We start from the raw sequence: 20063 nt of genomic DNA, 5'->3' as shown, positions 1-20063 counted from the left end.
TTCCGCCATACGCTGAGACGGGTCTTCCGGCTTGGGGTCCACCTCCGCCGGTGAAGTCCGCAGATCAACCGCTGACAGTTCCCGGAAGTGGCGCGGTTTCCAGTTTCCTTTGCTGTTGGGAGAAATGGCGGTTGTCACCTTGATCCCGACGCTGGCGCGGGTGAGAGAGCCGAAGCTTTACCGTCCAGGGTGGGCTGCCGTTAGGACTGTTTGGTCCTGCGCTGTGTCGTGGAGACTGGAGGGAGAGTTCAACCCATAGCCCAGGGAAAGGTCCCTAAAGGCGAGTTGCACACTGGCTCTGAACATGCAGGTCATTTTCCATTCTTTGCTGAGTCCACGGGGTGCTCGAGTGAGAATACTTGGCAATATGTGGCTAAGTGACCAGTCATCGTGCGAGGTCCAACTCAGATCTCACTTACGTCCCGAGGCACAACTGCCTAACCTCCACGGAAAGCCCCCTTCTAGCTACCTATTCTTAAAGTCTTCGGCGACTTCTTCTCCCCGTGTTTTAGCCGCTCTTGATTTGTTGCTAAGGCCGTCTTCAAACTCGCAATTCTCCTGTCTCATCCTCCCAAGTCCTGGGATTTTAGGCGTGAACCAACACACTTAGCTTATTATTATTATTAGCGTAGGCATTTGCCACTAGAAACTCACATCTTGGTACTATTTTGATCCCATCTCCACTTTTTGTATGGTGGACTTTAATTTGCCTCGATATTTTAAAAAAAAGTTTCATTACTCTGACATTTTGGTTGTTCAAATGTGTGGTTTTAAATGTCTGCATGGTCGTGAATTTTTCCGGTTTTTGTAAGCTGTTTCTGGTTTTATGCTAGTGTTGTTGAAAGATGGTATAGTTTATCTTAAATTTGTCAAGACTTGTTTTGTGGCAACTTGTGACCTCCTGGGCATGTTCATCTGTGCATTTGACAGGAATGTATGTTCTCTTGTGTGGAATGTCTGTTTATCACAGATATACTTAGCCTGGAGTGTTATTCTGGTTGTCTAGGATTGATTCCCTGTCTGGATGTCCTATTCCTTATTGAAAATGTGGCATTAAAATCTGTTAGTTGGGCTGGAGAGATGGCTCATAGGTTAAGAGCCCTGGCTGCTCTTCCAGAGGTCCTGAGTTCAATTCCCAGCAACCACATGATGGCTCACAACCATCTGTAATGAGATCTGGTGCCCTCTTCTGGCATGTTGGCATACATGCAAGCAGAACACTATGTACATAATAAATAAATCTTTAAAAAAATCTGTTTGTTGCTTTTCCCCCTTCTATCAGTGTTTCATTCACATATTCCGGTGCTCTATTGTTAGACCCACATATATTTATGATTGTTATATTTTCTTGCTAACCTTAATACTATATAATGTTCTTTATCTCATTTGACAGTTTTGTTGATTGTGCTAAGCCAGAGCCTTGGCAGGCTAGGCTATTTCACTTTCTTTCTTTAAATTAAAAACATATGAACGTTGGGAGGGAATAAGGGAGCGGGATACAGCTGGGATACAGAGTTAATAAAATGTAACTAATAATAATAATGAAAAGAAATAGAAAAACATAGGAACATATGTTTATGTGCCTTTGTGAGTTTATGTCAACAAGTGTATAGGTACCCGTGAAGGCCAGAGCAGAAGAGGGTGTTGGATTTTCTGGAATTGGAGTTATCGGTGGTTAGAGCCACCTCATGTGGGTGTTGGGACTTGTAAGAAGAGTAAATGCTCTTAGCTGCTGAGCTATTTCTTCAGCTTCAGTAATCTCATTTTCTTTTGAGTATCTTCTACAGGAATTTTCTTTGTGCTATAATGGGATTTACATTGAATATGCTCTGAGTGTACTTAAATTGATAACTTTAACTGCATACAAAACTGCTTTTTTACTCCTTGTGAATGGGTATTGGTGCCACAGAGTTTTGTTGAAGACTTATTTTAAAATATTTAAAAAAAATTTTATTTATTATGTATACAGTGTTCTGCCTGCATGTACACCTGCAGGCCAGAAGAGGGAACCGATGGTTGTGAAGCACCATGCTGTTGCTGGGAATTGAACTCAGAAACTTTAGAAGAGCAGCCATTGCTCTTAACCTCTGAAACATCTCTCCAGCCCCAAAGACTTTGTGTGTGTGTGTGTGTGTGTGTGTGTGTGCGTGCGTGCGTGTGTGTGTGCGCGCGCGCGTGCGCGCGCGCGTGCGCGCATGTAGGAGAGAAAGAGAGAGAGAGAAAGAGAGAACATGTACCCACTGAAACTGAAGAGGGTGTTGGATTCCCTGGAACTGAAGTTATATGTGGAGAGGTAGTGGCCTTATATATCTGGCTAGTTTTAGCAACTTTCTGAAGCCTTTGAATTGTTTACTTCTTGAGCTTAAGGAGCATTCCTGTAGGATGGAATATATAACCTTTCTTTAGAGCATACTGTGTATTGGCTGGGTGTGGTGGCATAAGGCAGAGCAGAAGAGTCTCTGAGTTTGAGACCAGCCTGATGTAGATGTCAAGTTCCAGGCCAGCTAGGATTATGTATTGGAGGAGGAGGAGGAGGAGGAGGAGGAGGAGGAGGAGGAGGAGATGGAGATGGAGATCCGTTTCTTAATGCACTTCCCTCCAAAATGGAAAGCTTTATCCTGGAGGAAATTGCTATTTAACACTTATCATGCATGAACATCCTGGGTTTGATTCTCATACAACAGAGTGTAGTTGGCATGTGTGCCTGTAGTTCTAGCAATCCAAAGTTGGTGGCAGGAGAATGTGAAGTTTAAGGTCATTCATTCTTGGTTCTTTAGCTAGTTCAGGGCCAGCATGGTGTGCTGCTATGATGAGATGGAGACAAGAGAATCCCTGGGAGCTCACAGGCCAGCTAGGCTGGCACACACAGCAGAGAACAACAAAGAGACTCTCAAAACAAGGTGGAAGACAAGAACTGACACCTGGGGTATTCCTCTGACCTAGACACCTGCACCACTCTTGCACACATAAAGATGTTTTAAAATGCATTTTTAAGTGCCTTTTCTTAGAGATGCTGGTCTTAGGTTTATTAGACTGAACTTTCACAGCATGCTGTATTCATTTACTGGAGCTACCTTACAACAGAAATTTATATTCTCAAAGTTCTGGAGGCTGGGAATCCAGGATGAAGATGTTTTCTCTAGTGGTCTCACTCCATAGCTCTCAGATAGCCCCTTTTCCATTGTGCCCTCATGTGGTGGTCTTTCTTTATACGTGCACAGTTCTAACTTGTTGAACAGTTATGCCTCGTGTGGATTTCCTTAGGTTCATGATCCTTGAAGTCTCTTGGGCTTCTTGATCTGAACACCCATTTCTTTCTCCAAATTTTGGAAGTGTCAGTCTTTGTTGTTGTTGTTTTATAAAAAGATTGTGTGGGGGCGTGTGTGTGCGCATGTGTGTGTGTCTGTCTTTAGTATGTGTGTATTCTAGGCATAGAAATTGTGTCCTCTGGCTTGGCACCAAGCACCTTTACCTTCTATCAGTTTTTAATCAGTAACTTCCTAGTAACCAGTGTAAGTTGTTCAGAATTCTCTCCTTCCTTCCTTGCCTCCCTGTTCTTAAGGCGCAGGGGCCCTGCAGTGTCACAGTGGTCCTGCTCTAGCCTCCCTATTGCTGGGATTACAGCTGATTGCTCTGTTCTCTTATTCTCAGTAGCTGCTGGACTAATAGACTATGCTGGCTCTATTTAGTGTTGCAAGTTGTTCAAAACAGAAACCAACCATTTCCTTAGGCACTGCCAACCCTATGCTCCGGAACATTAGCCATACACTCCAATCTTCACTGAGCCTTGGGGAAGAGGCTCTTAAACAATACTAGATTTTGTCTTGCTTTGTCTGCTATGGTCCTCTGCACCAGAAGTAAGCAGCTCAGCTCTCCTGGTCTCTGTGGTCTCTAAGAGTCTGGAATGGGCTGTGTCCTGTTGCTGCTCTGAGATAAGAGAGAAAAAAAACCCAGCCCCACAGACAGCCCCCAAGAAACTGGAGCATTAGATGGACATCCCAGCTCTGTATCCCCAGGGAAAAGTTGGGAGTTGTGGGGGTTTTTGTTGTTGTTGTTATTGTTTTTGTTTTTATTCTGCAGTAAGGCAGGATGTGGAACACAGCAAGTGAATGCTGCTGGTGCAAACCATCACCTTTGCCTGCTGCAGCTACAGAAAGGTGCCCTTTGCTGTAGCACTTAGATTCAGCCAAAGCAAAAGCTGTTGTTTAACATTCCAGGAGTCCCACCTTTCCCTCCTGGGAAGAAGCCTGGTGCTGGGCTTCTCCACATCATCTTGTACTTTGGGGGGCTTAGGAAAGACAGGATTGTGGCATATGCAGTTGCACTCACCTGGGGAGCAGGAACCTGTTTTCCAGACTTCTCACAAAGAGAATGGGTCTGTGAATTATTGAGTCATTATTATCTGTGAATTATCTCCTCCATTTGCTTGTGCTTTCTCTTTCTTTCCTTCTTTCTTTCTTTCTTTCTTTCTTTCTTTCTTTCTTTCTTTCTTTCTTTGCTCTATTTATCTATCTATCTCTCTATCTATGGAGACAGGGTTTCTCTGTGTAGCCTTGACTGTCCTGGACTTGCTTTGTAGACCAGGCTGGCCTCAAACTCACAGAGATCAGCCTGCCTCTGCTTCCCTGAGAGCTGGGACTACGGGTGAGTGCCAGCACGCCCAGTTTTGCTTGTGCTTTCTAGAGCAGTTACTGTGTTGCTAAAGTTACAGATATTTATACTTCTCTCTTACACTCTTGTTCTAAGCATCACCATAAGGCTAATTCTAACCCTAATGTCTTTATGCAGGTCAACAGTATTACTAAAGTATTTCTCATATGTTGTGCTTTCTTGGAAGGGTTTGGTGGCAAGGAGGATGCGGGGCTTCCTATTCTGCCATCTTGCTGACATTACCATCTTACCATTGTGTATTTTTTAAAAATTGTGTATTTGTGTGATGTATGTGTGTGCGCGCATGTGTGTATGTGAGAGGGAGAGGGGAGGGGAGGGGAGGGAGGGAAATGCTTGCCTCTTGTTATGTGTGGAGGCCAAAAGTCAACATCCTCTATTTTCACTTTATTTTCACTTTATTTCTTCAGATAGGATCTCTTTGTTTTGGATAGACTCCCTGACCAACAAGCCTTTGGGATCCACCTGTGTTGGACTTACTGATGCTTGATGTCGTTCTCAGCCATGGTTGGCTTTTATGCTAGTGCTGGGGATCTGAACTCAGGTCCTCATGCTTGCATAGCAAGCACTTTATCTACTGAGTCATCACCCAGTCCTTCTCATTATATGTTACAGTTTGTTCATCACCCAGTCCTTCTCATTATATGTTACAGTTTGTAATCTTAGGTTGGGAGTCTTTAGGAGATCTAGGTGTCCTCAGGGTTTAACAGGTGAGTGACTGGAATACAACTGTGCTGTACAGTTTTAAAGGAATGCAAAAGAAGACAGTGTTTCTGCTGGGATAATTTCTGAAAAGACAGGTTAACACACATCTGAAATACTCATTCTGTCTTTTGTCTAGAGTGAGGTGTTGCCCAATTTATGAACATGTGTCTGTGGTTCTATTTGGATGACTATCCTCTCTAAGCCTTAGATTCATTGGTTTCTGGTTCCTTGACTATAAAGGGACCAGAATCAGCAGAAGGACTAAGTGAGATCTAATGCATTTAGCACCTTATATGTTGAACAAATAACAGTGACAGTAATCATTGTCTTATAAAAATGTTTGTGGTTTGTTTCAGGTACTGTCAAAGCACAGCCTGCTGTCTCCTTTGCTTAGTGTGACATCATTCAGACGCTTCTACAGAGGTGACAGCCCAGAAGATTCTCAAAAAGACATGATTGAAATCCCTTTGCCTCCATGGCAGGAGAGAACTGATGAATCCATAGAAATCAAAAGAGCTCGATTACTCTATGAGAGCAGAAAGAGGGGGATGCTGGAGAACTGCCTTCTCCTTAGGTAGTGGGGAAGAGGGCTCTGGGGTCACTTCTCTTTGACAAGCTAAGCTTGTCATCCTCATTTTTTTTTTTTAATCATTTTTAGCCTCTTTGCTAAAGAATATCTGCACAACATGACAGAAAAGCAGCTGAACCTCTACGATCGCCTGATTAATGAGCCAAGCAATGACTGGGATATCTACTACTGGGCCACAGGTATTCACATGATAAGCTGCATCTTGTGATGCAAGAGTAACGAGCTTATTTGAGAGTCTAAAATGATATCTAGTATCTTAGCAAGTATTTTTGTGGGTTTTCCTTTTATTTTTTGAGACAGGGTCCTTAGCTATCCTATGTAGACCATGCTAGCCTTGAACTCACAAAAATTTGCCCGCCTTGGCCTCTGCCTCTGCCTCTGCCTCCTGAGTGCTGTAACTAAGACATGCTAATAAGTCAAGCCCTGTTTTTATTCTTTTTATTCATATAATAGATACCAAACACAAACACTGTTCAAACTTTTCCAGAATGTGCAAAATTTGTTTAATCGGTTGTTTCTTTTAAAATCTGTTCTTTTATTTATTTACCGTGCCTGTGTAAGCTAGCATACATGCGCATGTGTATTGAGGTCAGAGGACAACTTGGAGGAGTTGGTTTTCCCCTTTCACCATGTGGGTCCCAGGATCAAATGAAGGTCATCAGGCTTTGCAGCCAGCACCTTCCCTGCCCTCAGTTAAAGTTTTTTGTGGTACATACAGAATACAACTGAAAAAGGACTGCAGTAGTGAGCATGTAAAGCTCACAGGATCAAAGGGAAGGTTGAAGAATAGGTTGAGAACCGGGTGAAATAAGCTGGGCTGCTTGCTGCAGGACAAGCCAGTTCAGTTGAGACACAAGGTGTCAAAGTAAAGGCAATATTTTTGGGCTGTTTTGTCTTTTGAGACAGGCACTCACTGTGCAGCCCAGGCTGGCCGGGAACTTGCTATATAGACCAGGCTGGCCTTGAACTCATAGAGATCTGTCTGTTTCTGTTCCCTGAGTGCTGGGATTAGTGTCCAGGCACTTGTTTTGTTTTGAGAAGTGACTCACTGTGTGTCACTGGCTGGCTTTGAACTCAAGATATTTCCATCCCAGCCCCCTTAGGGTCCAGGTCCTCCCTCTCAGACCTCTCCTCTCTGATCTCTTTCTAGACTCTCTCCCACTTGCTTCTTTCTCCTCCCCTCCCTGGACAAGGATGTCCCACCCTATTCTCTCCATTGCTCAGCATTGGCTGGTTGTTTTATTGACAATACAGAGAACAAATGGTGGCAGGTTTACACAAACTTGAGACAGGTGATGCTTAGAATAAACATCACAATGCAATGTCCAGATTGAAACCAGATAGTGGTGTAGAGAAATCAGCATTTGAATGAACAAGTAAGGGTAAATTGTATACATTCCACAAGAACATTATGCCAATAGTTCATTCTTTTGTACTGTTTTAATAATGTTCCAGTGTGTGGATTATACCATAGTTTATCCATTGACCAGGAAAGGGATTTTAAGGCTTTCAGTTGTAGGCAGTTATGACCAAAGCCATCATAAGCATCTGTGTACAGGTTTTGTGAACATAGATTTCAGGTTTTCTTTCTTTCTACCCAGAAGAATCATTGGATTATGAATGTGTTTACCTTTATACCGTATTTTATCCATATTGGCCAGACAATATGGCCATATTGGTCATATTGGTACTGCAGGCCATATGGTCTCTTATAGCTCTGTAACTGCATCTGTAGCGTGCGATTAACTACAGATAGCAGATGTATCTACAATTAAGTGTGCCTGTGTTTTAGTAGATGTCACTCATGGACACTAGGTTTGAACTTCATATACTTTCCAAACATGAAACACTATTCTTTTGACTTTTCCCCCTCAACCATTTAAAAATCATTCTTGCTGGTCATGGTGGTGCACACATTTTGATCCCAGCACTTGGGAGGCAGAGGCAGACGGATCTCTGAGCCTGAGACCAGCCAAGACTACATAATGAGACCTTGTCTCAAAATAAAAAATAAAAATTATTTTTCACTTACAAGCCATTATAAAAATAGGCAGCTAGCCATAGTTTAGAATATATCTATTTTATTTTATGTGAATTGGTGTTTTGCCTGCGTGTTTGTCTGTATGAGGGTGTCTGATTCCCTGGAACTGGATTTGCACCTGATGGTCTCTGCTTTTCACTAGTGTGTTTAGACCTTTTATATTTACCAAATTCTCAGTGTGTTTGAATTAAACGCTACTATTTTTGGTAGTTCCTTGTTTCTTTCATCTGTTCTTTGTTTCTTTCTCCTCTTATTTGTTTTATGTTTGTGTGTTGGGAGGTTATTGCCACTCTTGGTTTATTTATATCCTTATAGGTTTTTAATGATTGCTGCTGGGTTCACAGTGTACAGCTTTAATTAATCATAGTCGGATTGCAAGACATGTGAGCCTCATGTATAACGTAAGGCCTTTACAAGGCCTTTATGAGGGTGCCAACCTGCCACGGCCTCAGCTATTGTGCTGCTGCCATTCTTTTACTTTGACCTTTCCTCTCAGCCTGGAATACATTTCTCTTGTTTTACTGTGGGCAGTAAAGGAAAATAATTCAAAATATATGTTCTACTATCATTAATTTTGGCTGTTTCTGAAGGTGGTTGTTTCTTTATACAAATTTCTGTTCCTATCCCACCATAATCCCTCTGCTGAAATTTCTTTACTATTACTTGTAGCACAAATTGGCTGCTTTGAATTATCTGCTTTGGGTATGAAACTGAAGGCTCACAGGTTTGTTTGTTTGTTTGTTTGTTTGTTCGTTCAGACTTCATAAAGGTGGACTTGTTTTGCCAGGCTGTCAGCATGTAACTCTAGTTCTGGGAGTTCTGACACCCACTTTTGGCCTCCATTGGTTCCAGGCACACATGTGATATACATATACACACAGGCAATACACTAACATGCTTACAAAAAAAAAAAAAATCCAAAATTAAAAAGACACTTTAAAACTTTAGGAGATGAGATCTTGCTGTGCTGCCCAGGCTAGCCCTAAACCCCTAAGCCTCCACCAAACCTCATGCCTCAGGCTCCTGAGTAGCTAGAATTACAGATGTATGCCACCAGGCTCAGTTTAGAAAAGGTTTGGTTGGCTCACAGTTTCGCGAGTTGAGTCTCTGGGTGCTGGGCTCCAGAAGTAAGGTACATAAGTGAGGCACATGATGCAGCAAGTGTGTTACAAGCAATGGTCACTTCCTGGCCAGGAAGCATTGTCAGGTGTGTTGGAGACAGGGAAGGGAGGGCCTGGATCTTATTATTTTCTTTTGAGATTGTATCTCCAGTGACTGAAGACTTTCTAGGACCCCAAAGTTTCTACTACCGCCCAATATCACCAAGCTGGAGATACATGGGGGACATTGTCCTTAGAGGAACAGTCCCCATCCTGGCGAGAGCCATATTGTCTGGGTGTTTGTTTTGGTATGTTGAATCTGGGTTTTTATGTCTTGGGTTATTGTTGGGAGATTTTTCAGTCTCCTTCATGCTCTCTTTTCCTTTTGCAGTTCTCACTGCACTTTGAACAACTTGTATCCGCGGTTCTTGGCGTCTATTCTCTGTGCTTCTCTCTTCTCTTTGTGAAACAGTTTGGGTCTTTTGTATTTTGCAGCATCTCTTGGCCTATCTTCACTGATTCTTTCTTTAATTGTATCAGATGTCACAATGAGCCTCTTGAAGTCATTTTGCATTGCCGCTGCTGCTGTGATTTTATTTTTAGTGTTTCTTATGACATTTAGACTCTCTAGCTCCCTGCTAGATTCCTCATCTGTTCTTACATTTTGCCTGTTTTTTCCACTGGAGCTTTTGACATTAGTCATTATTACTTTAAGTTCTTACTGGGAGTCCTGACATAAGTTATCCCTGAGTCTGTTTAATTTTTTGCTTTCTTGTTGAATTTTCCCTCTTTCTGGGTTTATTTTTCATTGTGTGTGTGTGTGTGTGTGTGTGTGTGTCTGTCTGTCTGTCTGTCTGTTTGTCTGTCTGTCTGCCACATGTAGGTGCAGGTGTCAGTGGAGGCCAAAGGCTTTGGATCCCCCAGAGGAGGAGTACAATTGGTTGTGAGCTACCTGACACAGATGCTGGACTCAAACGTGGGTCCTCTGGAAAGGCAGTGTATGCTCTTGAGTCCTGAGCCATCTTTCTAGCCCCTGCATCACATTTGTTTTGTTTGTTTGCTTGCTTTAAGAAAAAGTATGCATGTGTGTGTGAGAAAGAGAGACATATACATGTGTTGCAGTGTGCATGTGCAGGTCTGAATGTGAAGTTAGTTCTCTTACCTTTATATGGGTTTTGGGAATGGAATTCAAACAGAGCAAACAGCTTTGCCTAGTTTGCTAGGTGCTTCCAGGGATTCTCTGCCTTGATGAAGGAGCACCGAGATTGCATATGTGTGCTTCCATGCGTGGCTTTATGTGAGTTCTGGATAGTCTAATGTAGGCCCTCATGCTCATGTCAGGTACTTTATTCACTTACTGTTTCCTGAGCCCTGTTAGCTTTTTGAGATGAGGTCTCAGGATTCAAATTCTTTTTTGTTGTTTTTGTTTTGTTGTTGTTGTTTTTTCTTTTGAGACAGGATCTCACTGTGTAGCCCTGGCTATCCTGAAACTAACAAAGATCTGCCTACCTTGGCCTCCAGAGTGCTGGAATTAAAGGCAAGCTCCACCTGACTTGACTTTGGTTTTAAATTCTTGATCCTTCTGCCTCAGTTTTGCCAGTGCTAAGATTATAGGTATGTGCCAACACACCCATGTCTAACTCAATGTTAGATACCATAGGTTAAACATTGGAGACCAAGATAGATTTGTGTCTTGAGAAGCCATGCAGCATCTAGGCTGTTAGTGTAGGGAATCAAGTTAGTGAGCTTGGCAGTTAGGCTCAGTCTAATTATGAGTTTGCTGAGGTTATGTTCAGGACCACAGCAGCCCTATGTAATGGTGTGCTGGGGCAGAAGTTGTTTCCAAAGAGGATTTTCAGTGTTTCTCTTCCACTTCTAGCCTTTAGCCTTCCTGTGTCTGGACTTCAGAAGGAGTCTTTCTGCCTACTCTGGCCTTCTGCAGTGCTAGAGTCCTGTGCCTTCCATGTGGCCTTGCTAGTTGAGGGGTAGTGAGGACAGCCTTTTCTCTTGTTCTTGTCCAGCTTTGGTCTCAGACAACTGTTATAGCCTGGTTCTCAGAGCTAGAAGTGGGATTGCTCAGTGATACTGTCCCACCCTCAGACCTACATGTTGGGTTTTGTTTTGTTTTGTTTCTTATTCTCCTTTGACTCTTTCTGCAGCCCATATCAGACAAACAGGGTTGACTTACCTGTTGTCAGTTACAAATTTACCTTTGTTTTTTCTGAGAGAGGGTCCCAGTTGAGAGCCATGGTCTTTGACCAATCGGAATGTGCTCCTCCTGGCCTCCTATTCTGAGCCCAGACTTCATCAGGGCATATGTAGGGGAGGCTTGTGAGAAAGAGCCTCTGAATGATGCCAGCTCCACTTGGGAGTGTGGGCCCTGCCAGAGTCTTCCATTCTTAGGCCAGCCCATACTAGGCTTTGAATAGTTGCTTAAGATGTAGCAGATTTTTTTTTTTTTTAAGTTACAAAAAGTTTTAGTTAGTTTGTTTGTTTGAGACAGGGTCTCACTATGTAGCCTTGGATAGTCTGGAACTCACTGGAACAGACTGGCCTTGAACTCACAGAGATCTGCCTGCCTTTGCCTGTTAAGTTGGAAAGGATACCATATGCACTTTTAACAGTAAGAAAAAGCCTGAGAACAAATATGATTTTTCTTGACATTGTCAGCATTGAGGTCATAGCACAGCAAAGTATAAGGAGTAAGGAAGAGAAGGCCATCAACCAGGAAACTGGATATGAGCACTTGTTCAGCTGTGACAGGAGGAGCCAATGGGTGTAATACAAACAGACAAGAACTTACATTTTAAAGGGAATCCTAAAACTTCTGGGTTTGACTGTCACACAAAACCCAGAACATGCCTGGGCTGTTCCTCCCATGTGGCTTAGTAGGTGAACATACTTGCCTCAAAAGCCCGAGGACCTGGGTTGTATCCCTAAAACTCATGTAAAAACTCATGCAGTGGAGCATGTTTTTTATTGTTTGTTGTTGCTACTTGTTTGTTGAGACAGGGTCTCATTATGCAGCTGTGGCTAGCCTTGAACTCACAGTGATCTACTTGCTTTTGTGCTAGAATAAAGGCTCACACCTATCCAAGTGGTACATATCTGTAATGCCAGCACTCTTAACAACAAATCCTCTGGAAGCTGGTAGGCCAGCCAGCCTAGAATATCCAGCACAGAAACAAGATGGGAAGAGAGAACCAACTCCACAGCCATACTATAGCATGCAAGTACCTGCATATACACACAGAAATACAATTTTTAAAAGTGAAATAGGGGCTGGGGAGATGACTTCATGATTAAGAGCACATGCTTTTCTTGCTGAAACATAGGTTTTGTTTTAAGCACTTACATGGTTGCTCACAAACAGCTGTAATTCCAGTTCCTGGAGATCTGTTGCTTTCTTTTGGCCTTTGCGTGGCACCAGTCATGTGCATGGTACATACATATAACTGCAAGTAAAACACTCATACAGAAAAAAGAAATATTAAGGAAAAAAAAATTTAAACCCCCAAATCCAAAATAACAACAAAACACCCAGAACACTCACTGGGTGTCAGGCTCTGGGCAACAGAATCTGTCTTGGTTTAAAATGATTCGTTCTGACATTTTATTTAGTCTTCTGGAGCCTGCCACCTAAGCTTTGCTGGTAGGAGGGTTTGCTTATAATTGGCATCTTAAACAACAATCTCTAGGGTGAAAAGAGAGGATGAAGGTGACAAGTGCTGCTGGACTCCTGCCACTAGACAAAATTGGCATTCTTGTTCTTGTTGCCTTGTTGAGTGTCCACTAACATCTATCTCATTCTGCAGGTGTATGCTCATTCTATGGGTCTTTCATTTCTTCCCATTTACTTAAGTTTACAATGGTTAATTCCTGTCACTTATAACCAAAAATCCTTACCTGATGGAAGGAAGAAGCAGAGCTTTTATTTCCGGAAGTTTGTAGCTTAGAGTGAGAGGGCTGGAAATGGAGCTCGGTGACAAAACACTTGTATAGCATGCATGCGGGCCCACTTGGGTTCAGTCGCCAGCACCACAAAATACAAAAGAGGAAATACAGTGCTGTAGTCTCTCTTTATTTGTAATGAATTCATTCTAAAATCCTCAGTAGATTTCTGAAACTGGATGATACCAAGCTGTATGTAACCCTTGCTTTTCCCCATATGCCCTGCAGTGTTACCTGGTACACAGTGCCAGAACTAACCTGTTCACCCATGTCTGTGCCCCAGTGCCGTCTTTGCATCACTGTTGCGCTTTGGGTTTCTTACTGAATTTAAAAAATATATTTATTTATTTATTTATTTATTTATGGCTACATAACCATACATAGTGGCTCATGTCTTTAATCCCAGAACTCAGGAAGCAGAAGCAGATGGATCTCTGTCTGTCTGAGGCCAGCTTGGTCTACCTAGTAGGTTTCAGGACAGCCAGAGCTCAAAAAACAAAACAAAAACAAAAATGGGCAATTGTGGCTCATACCTTTAATCCCAACACTCAGTAGGCAGGTGGACATCTGTGAGTTCCAGGACAGCCAGGGATACACGAAGAAACCTTGCCTCAAAGACAAACAAACAAACAAAAAAAGAAATATGGTTATTTAAACATAAGCCTGCAATACTTATACAATTACTATATTCCCAAAATAGAGGTGTCTAAATGACTAATGAATGGGTAGCATATACAATGTGGATACATGGGACAAATGATTCATGTGCAAGGTGGACAGAGCAGGATGGTTTAAGAATTTATCAGCCTACTAAGAAAAACATGTTTAAAACTCACAAATTATTTCTGGGATTTAGTATTCGTCAAACTGTAGAGGATCCAAGGTAAATGATACTGTAGATGGTAAAACCACAGATAAGGGGAAAACTACTCAGTGTACGTACCCAGAAGACAACTGAGGCCAAATGCAAAGCAAAGCAAAGCAGTATAACCAAGATTGCACAAGCCAAGGGTCATCAGGTTTGTTCCTTCAAGACCAGATAGTAAATATTTTAATCATGAGGCCATATGAGCTTTGTGGTTTCTCAGCTCTGCCATTGTAATACAAAGTAGCCTGGATCATAATGCAAGCAAATGAGAGCAGCTGTACTAACAACACTACAAGTATAGGCCAACACATTTTGCCAGCCCTGATGTAGCCTAGAGTATCTGGAGGAAGAATGGAGATGGCCCATGGTCTATTTATCATTCTGTGGTTCTTGGCCATTGCCATTTTAGCTTGCTTTTTGTTGTTGTTTGCTTTTAGATTAAAAAAAAAAAAAAAAAGACTTACTTTTTCTTTAAAAAAATTATTTTTATATTGCATGTGTGTGTTTGTCTATGTATGTACATGGTCACAGGATAACTTGTGGGAGTTGATTCTTTCTACCATGTGGGGATCCAGGGATTGAACTCAGGTTATCAGGCTTGGTGGCAAGTATCTTTATCCATTGAGTCTTTGCTGACATTTAAGATTTAGTTTTCATTTTTATTGGTATATGTGTGTAGGTGTCTGTGGGTGGCCTGAAGAGGGAGATCTTCTGGAATTGGAGTTACAGGTAGTTGTGAGCAGCCTGATATGGGTGCTGGGAAGAGCTCTGTAGTCCCCTCTAGAGCAACAAGCTCTAATAATGGCTGAGCCATCTCTCCAGATTGTTTTTGTTTTTTGAGATAGGCTAGTCTGGAACTCACTCTGTGGCCCAGGCTGGTCTTGAACTTGCACTAATCATCCTGCCTTAGCCTCATAGGTGCTGGGATTCTACAGGTACGAGTGCTGCATGCAGCATAATAGCTCCATCTTTTACATGAGCATTGACTATGGCACAATTGTCTCTGCCCACCCTTCTGTTGCAGAAGCAAAACCAGCTCCAGAAATATTTGAAAATGAAGTGATGGAACTGCTCAGAGAGTTCACCAAAAACAAAAACAAAGAGCAGAGACTACGTGCTCCAGATCTAGACTATCTCTTTGAAAAGCCTCGTTAAGCTGTCTGCCACTCTCTGCCATGATGGTCAGTATATGCTTCTGAAACTGCTTCTGGTACTGACCTTGGCTTCCTGCTTCTCCTTAGGCACTTGAACCTCTCTTCCAGGACAGACATATAATGTGCAAGATGACTCATTCTAACCTGTGCTTATCTGTACAGCACAGGTCAGACTCCTTACCCGGCTGCTGTGCTGTGATGCAGGTCTGCCACAAGAGGGCACTGTAAGGGAAGCAAATCAGCTGCTTTGGCCCCAACAGTACAAAAGACACAGCCATTATACAAAGAGCAGCCCACCCCGCCCTCCTCCACCCAGTGGCTCTGGGCTTTGTTAAACTGCCCCCTTCCAACGTGATACAGTTCTTTTGCCAAAGAAGGCCGATCCAAGCCCCTGAACTGAGCCCATCAAAGGCACAGCAAGCTGAATTCCACACCAAGCAGGAATGATGTGGGCACGCTGCCTAAGTCGACATCCTCATCAGATTTTCTTCACAACATGCACATTGTAAACTGAAAGATAATTAAATATTGAAAGATATCAAGAGAAAGGAATTGACAGTTCTCTAACCCTCACAATTATCTTCATTTTGTCTGTTTCTTTGCAACCCATAGTCATGTTTATAATGGGGTTTTACAAGCTTATAGTCATAAGTTTTCTGACCTTTGGTACTGTGGCAAATTTCCCTCCTCATTTCTACAAGCCTTTCAAATTATTTTAGTTAAACAAAATTAATGACACATAAAGTATCATATTAACCGGGTGTCATAAGTCATGCCTATAATCCCAGCCCTTGGAGAACTGAGGTAGGAACATCATTAAGAGTTTAAGGCCAAGCCAACCTAGTCTATATAGTGGGGTTGAGGTCAGCCTGGACCACACTGTTAGAATGAAGTAGCTAGGAAGGCTATGCATAGCTCAAGGTTTTCTCCCTGCAGGAGCTCTGTCCTCAGCTGAGGAGAGGAAGTCACTCTGGTTGGTGTGTGAAAGTGTTGGCCAGATAAAGCAGGCCAGAACTCATAAGCATGGGTTGGTACCTATAAGAACTGTAGGCAAAGAAGAAAAAATTTCCCTGGCTGGGGAGGGAAGTGGGGGAACCAGCTGTCAGTTAACTCATAGCACTTCCACAGACAGATAGCATTAGGCCTGTTATAGATAAGAGAGTTACTCTGGAAGAAGTCAGTAATACATCCATGATCAAAAAGCCAGAATTTGAAGCTGGAGAGATGGCTCAGTGTTTAAGAGCACTGGATATTCTTCCAGAGTACCTGGGTTCAATTCCTAGCACTCATATGGGAGTTCACACCTGTCTGTAGCTCCAGTCCCAGAAGATTTGACACCCTCACACAGACATACATGCAGGCAAAACACCAATGCACTTAAAAATAAATAAATCATGAAAAATAAAAGAAAAAAGCTGGAATTTATTACTGTTTAACCTATATCCAAAGCCCACAAATTTTCTGCTAGACAGCACAGCTTTACTGCTAATAATTAGTACTAATCTTCACTTCTGGATATTGCACTGGGAAATTGAAGGCAAGTAAATAAATGACAGTTCTGAGACACAAGCTGTGTGTTTCTCGGTGGTGAGTAGGAGGCCACCAGGTGCTTCCCAAAGTGAAGCGATTCCTCCACCTTGGCCACCTAGAGCAGCTCTGGTAAAGGAAGAAGCACTGTAGCATGATGGTTGTGAGTTTAGGCCTTTGCTTCATTGTTTAGCTGTTGGATAAACTCACTGGCCTAAGCTTTGGTTTCTAACTAAGGGTGATAATCACTTCAGTCTCAAGATTGCTAGGAGCTATAATAGGTAATACTTCAATGGTGCCCTGCACACAGGATACCATAGGAAGATTGAGCCTTTGCTCAAAGCCTTACCCTGAGATTTAGAGGCTGTCTTCTAACATATTGCCTGTTGTCATCTGCATGCATACATGCAGGGCAGTCTTACCTGAAAGTCAAGAGGCTGACCTATTAAAGTAACCACAATGTGCTTTAGCAGAATGGAAATGAAAGGGGGAAAAAAAAAACCCTACCCCTGTGACAGGTCCTTTGATGGAAAAGTCTAGCACTCAAGGAAGGAATGGGCATGAGACCTGGGGAGTAGAAGCAGGAGCTTACAGAGATGCTGGCCCTTTGTTTGGGCTTCTGATGCCCTGTGGGGGAGTGCTAACGGGCAGGGTTATAAATAGAGGCATCTGGGCTGTAAGGAGTGCGCAGGAATCGCGTAGCACCTTTCCCATTTACCCTGGGCATGTTCTACAACGAGCCCCAGAAGCCAACCGCTCAGTGTGCTCCCCACCTCGGCTCTGATCCCTTCTTACCCTCATTTCTTATTTCACATAGTGTTCAGCTGCTGTCACTTGCATCTGGGAATGGCATGCTTCTAAAGGAATTGTTTTCCTTCCAGCCTGCTGGCTTATGTCATCTTTGAGAGTGAAGGATCTTGCTAGCTTCAACTGCTCAGTGTTCAAGCCCGAGGATGCTATGTAAACATTTTTCCCTTTTATTAGACATTAAGTGAAACTAGGCCAGCTACAGTGCATTTTTTAAAAAAATTAATAAACATATTGCTGGAGCCAGCAACTAGACTCATTGTTCTCAGTTTGACACGTTGCTGCTCACTGACCTCATTCAGAGCCTGCGCCAGGCACATGAGTGTCTGACCTACCCTGACGGCTCTGAAGTGGACCTGTGAATCCCCTTGCACGGGCTCCTGCAGACACATCACACCAGGTCCAGGCTGCTTCCTTCTCATCAGCTCTTCATTGTTTTCAGTTGTACCCATGCTTTCCATGACAGGTAAGTGGCTACAATTGAAGAGGCACCTCTTACTGGCTTGAAGCACCATCTGAAGTTCAGTTTCTTCAGCCCCAGCTGAGGTGACAGTGGCACAATCTAGCTGATATTTTTAAGCATCTTCGGGGAAGGAGTCTCCTGAGATGGTTGAGAGCTTCCCACGCATCCTTCAGTCCATTTGCTACTTGGAGGCTGGACAGGGAGAGGAGAGCTTTGTAATATAAGTCCAAAGCCAGTCATGGTGATACCTGCCTGTAAACCTAGTATTCAGGAGACTGAGATGGATAGCTGTGAGTTCAAGTTTAGCCCAGGCTGCATAGTTAAATACCAGCCAAGCCAGGGTTACAGAATAAAACCGTGTCTCAAAAAATGAGGTGAAGAGCAACTGAAGACGACACTGGATGTCAGCTTCTGGCCCTTGCATACATGTGTGCGAACCCACTCACACAAACACATGTGCAGGCACACCAACACCAGTGAGGACACTCATTCTTAGGCTAAAGTAAGCCAAGCAACCTTATATGGTGAGCAGGTCGGTAAGACTGGAAAGCTGAAAGTTCCCCTTGATAATATAGCCCATCAGCCACTCGATGAGACTGTCCAGATGCTAGCCAAAGCACCTGATGGCACCTGAGTTCCCCAGCAAGCTCTGTGTAAGCCTCTTCCCCAACCTAGGAAGGCTGTGTGGATAGCTTTAGGCAGAGGCACTCTTTTTGAGAAACATTTATCCATGCCTGGAGCTACAAATCTGTCTTCCTTTCTACTCAACAGAGAAGTGCTGGAGTCTGGGAGTCATGGGCCAGCCTGAGCAACACAGTGAGATCCTGTTTCCAAAGAGGAATTAAGAAACAAAAAAAAATCAGTCCATTGGAAGAAATGTAGATATCTAAGCTGAGACGGTCAGTCTTGAAAAGTGGAAATGTGCAGAGAATTCTCACCCACAATGATGAAAAGCATTAAAGCCTGATCCCAGGCCACACCTGAATTTAGAGATTTCCTGCTCAATAAGAGTATTTTAAAATATAAACTAGGCACACCATTTTATGTGACTAGCCAGCACAGCATGTATCTTTGTTTTTGTTTCTCTCTCTCTCTCTCTCTCTCTCTCTCTCTCGATGGAGCCTGTTGTAGCCCAGGCTGGCCTTGAACTTGATATGACCTAAACCTCCAATCCTCCCACATGTTGAGACTACAAGTGTGTGTTAATGAAGTCAGTGAGATGGCTCAGCTGGTAAATGTCCTTTCCACCAAGCCTTAGAACCTGGGTCAATCTCTGGGATCCACACGGTAGAAGAAGAGAACTGACTCCTCCAAGTTGTCCTCTGACCCCCACATCCCTGCTATCACACCCAAACACACACAAAATACAAGTGTGCGCTGCATACACGGCTTGTTGGTGTCTAATAAGGACATTTGGCTGTGGGGGCTGGAGAGATGGCTCAGTGCCTACCATTCTTGCAGAGGACTCGAGTTTGTTTCCTAGCACCCATGTTGGGCCGGTCACAACTTTCTGTAACTCAGCTCCAGAGGGATCCAACCTCTGGCCTCCACGTGCACATATCACACACAGACCCATAATTGAACATAATAAGAAAGAGAGATGGCTCAGTAGTTAAGAGCAATTGCTCTTCTTGCAGAGGACTTAAGTTCAGTTTCCAGTACTCATCAGGCAGCTCATAACCACCTGTAACTCCAGCTCCAGGCGTCTGCCTTCCTCTTCTGATGTCAGATCAAGTGCACATGTGAGCGTGCGTGCAACATACAGTGACAAGAATAAAGCTGTTAAGAGCAGATATTGGGGGATGGGGGTCAGGGTATGGCTCAGTGGTTGAGCATTTGCCTGTTGTACATGTAGATCTGGGTTCAATCAAAATCCCTGCAACTAAACCTGTAAACTAAGAGCAGCTGTGTGGGAACTCATGCTCAGAATCCTGAAACTGCCACTGATTAGTCAGCTGACCCTGTTTCTTCTCCAGCTTCTGCTTCTCTTTTGTTGATGTGAACCTGAGCCTAACCTTCTAGTGCAGGGATAAGGACCAAAGGAAGGAATACATAGAAAGTGCTCTGCGAGGTACCTGGCGCCCTGGTGACACAATAGTTATAGTTAACTCTGAACATGTGCCAGATTTCTAAGGGTTTTATGTGGATCTAATCATTTGATCCTTGTTTACCAGTTCTCCCAACTGGTAG

General features: G+C 43.2%; 1 protein-coding gene across 3 annotated transcripts; it reads left to right on the top strand.

Moving 5' to 3' along the window:
* The first annotated feature begins 3 nt into the window (after positions 1-3).
* Sdhaf2 (succinate dehydrogenase complex assembly factor 2) lies at positions 4-18934 on the top strand. 3 transcript variants are annotated; one of them, XM_021636112.2, is made up of 5 exons: positions 4-160; positions 5730-5947; positions 6032-6141; positions 14947-15103; positions 18645-18934. In XM_021636112.2, the coding sequence occupies exons 1-4, from the start codon at positions 125-127 to the stop codon at positions 15075-15077; spliced, it is 495 nt and encodes a 164-aa protein (XP_021491787.2). In that variant the 5' UTR covers positions 4-124; the 3' UTR covers positions 15078-15103; positions 18645-18934. The 3 variants fall into 3 exon arrangements, with proteins under 3 accessions (XP_021491787.2, XP_021491786.2, XP_060242575.1); XM_021636111.2 differs by lacking the exon at positions 18645-18934 and having other exon boundaries at positions 14947-15652; XM_060386592.1 differs by lacking the exons at positions 4-160; positions 18645-18934 and adding an exon at positions 286-310 and having other exon boundaries at positions 14947-15652.
* The last annotated feature ends 1129 nt before the right edge of the window (positions 18935-20063 follow it).

The sequence above is a fragment of the Meriones unguiculatus genome, chromosome 1, assembly GCF_030254825.1.
Source record: "Meriones unguiculatus strain TT.TT164.6M chromosome 1, Bangor_MerUng_6.1, whole genome shotgun sequence".
Classification (NCBI taxonomy): domain Eukaryota; kingdom Metazoa; phylum Chordata; class Mammalia; order Rodentia; family Muridae; genus Meriones; species Meriones unguiculatus.
This window is presented reverse-complemented; position numbering and strand designations above follow the sequence as displayed.

What these genes read in the sequence shown, in the direction of transcription:
- Sdhaf2 (XM_021636112.2), top strand. Translation starts at nt 125, where the DNA reads ATGGCGGTTGTCACCTTGATCCCGACGCTGGCGCGG. An exon ending in GAGAACTGCCTTCTCCTTAG is followed by an intron (nt 5,948 to 6,031) that starts GTAGTGGGGAAG and finishes AATCATTTTTAG; the next exon opens with CCTCTTTGCTAAAGAATATC. An exon ending in TATCTACTACTGGGCCACAG is followed by an intron (nt 6,142 to 14,946) that starts GTATTCACATGA and finishes CTTCTGTTGCAG; the next exon opens with AAGCAAAACCAGCTCCAGAA.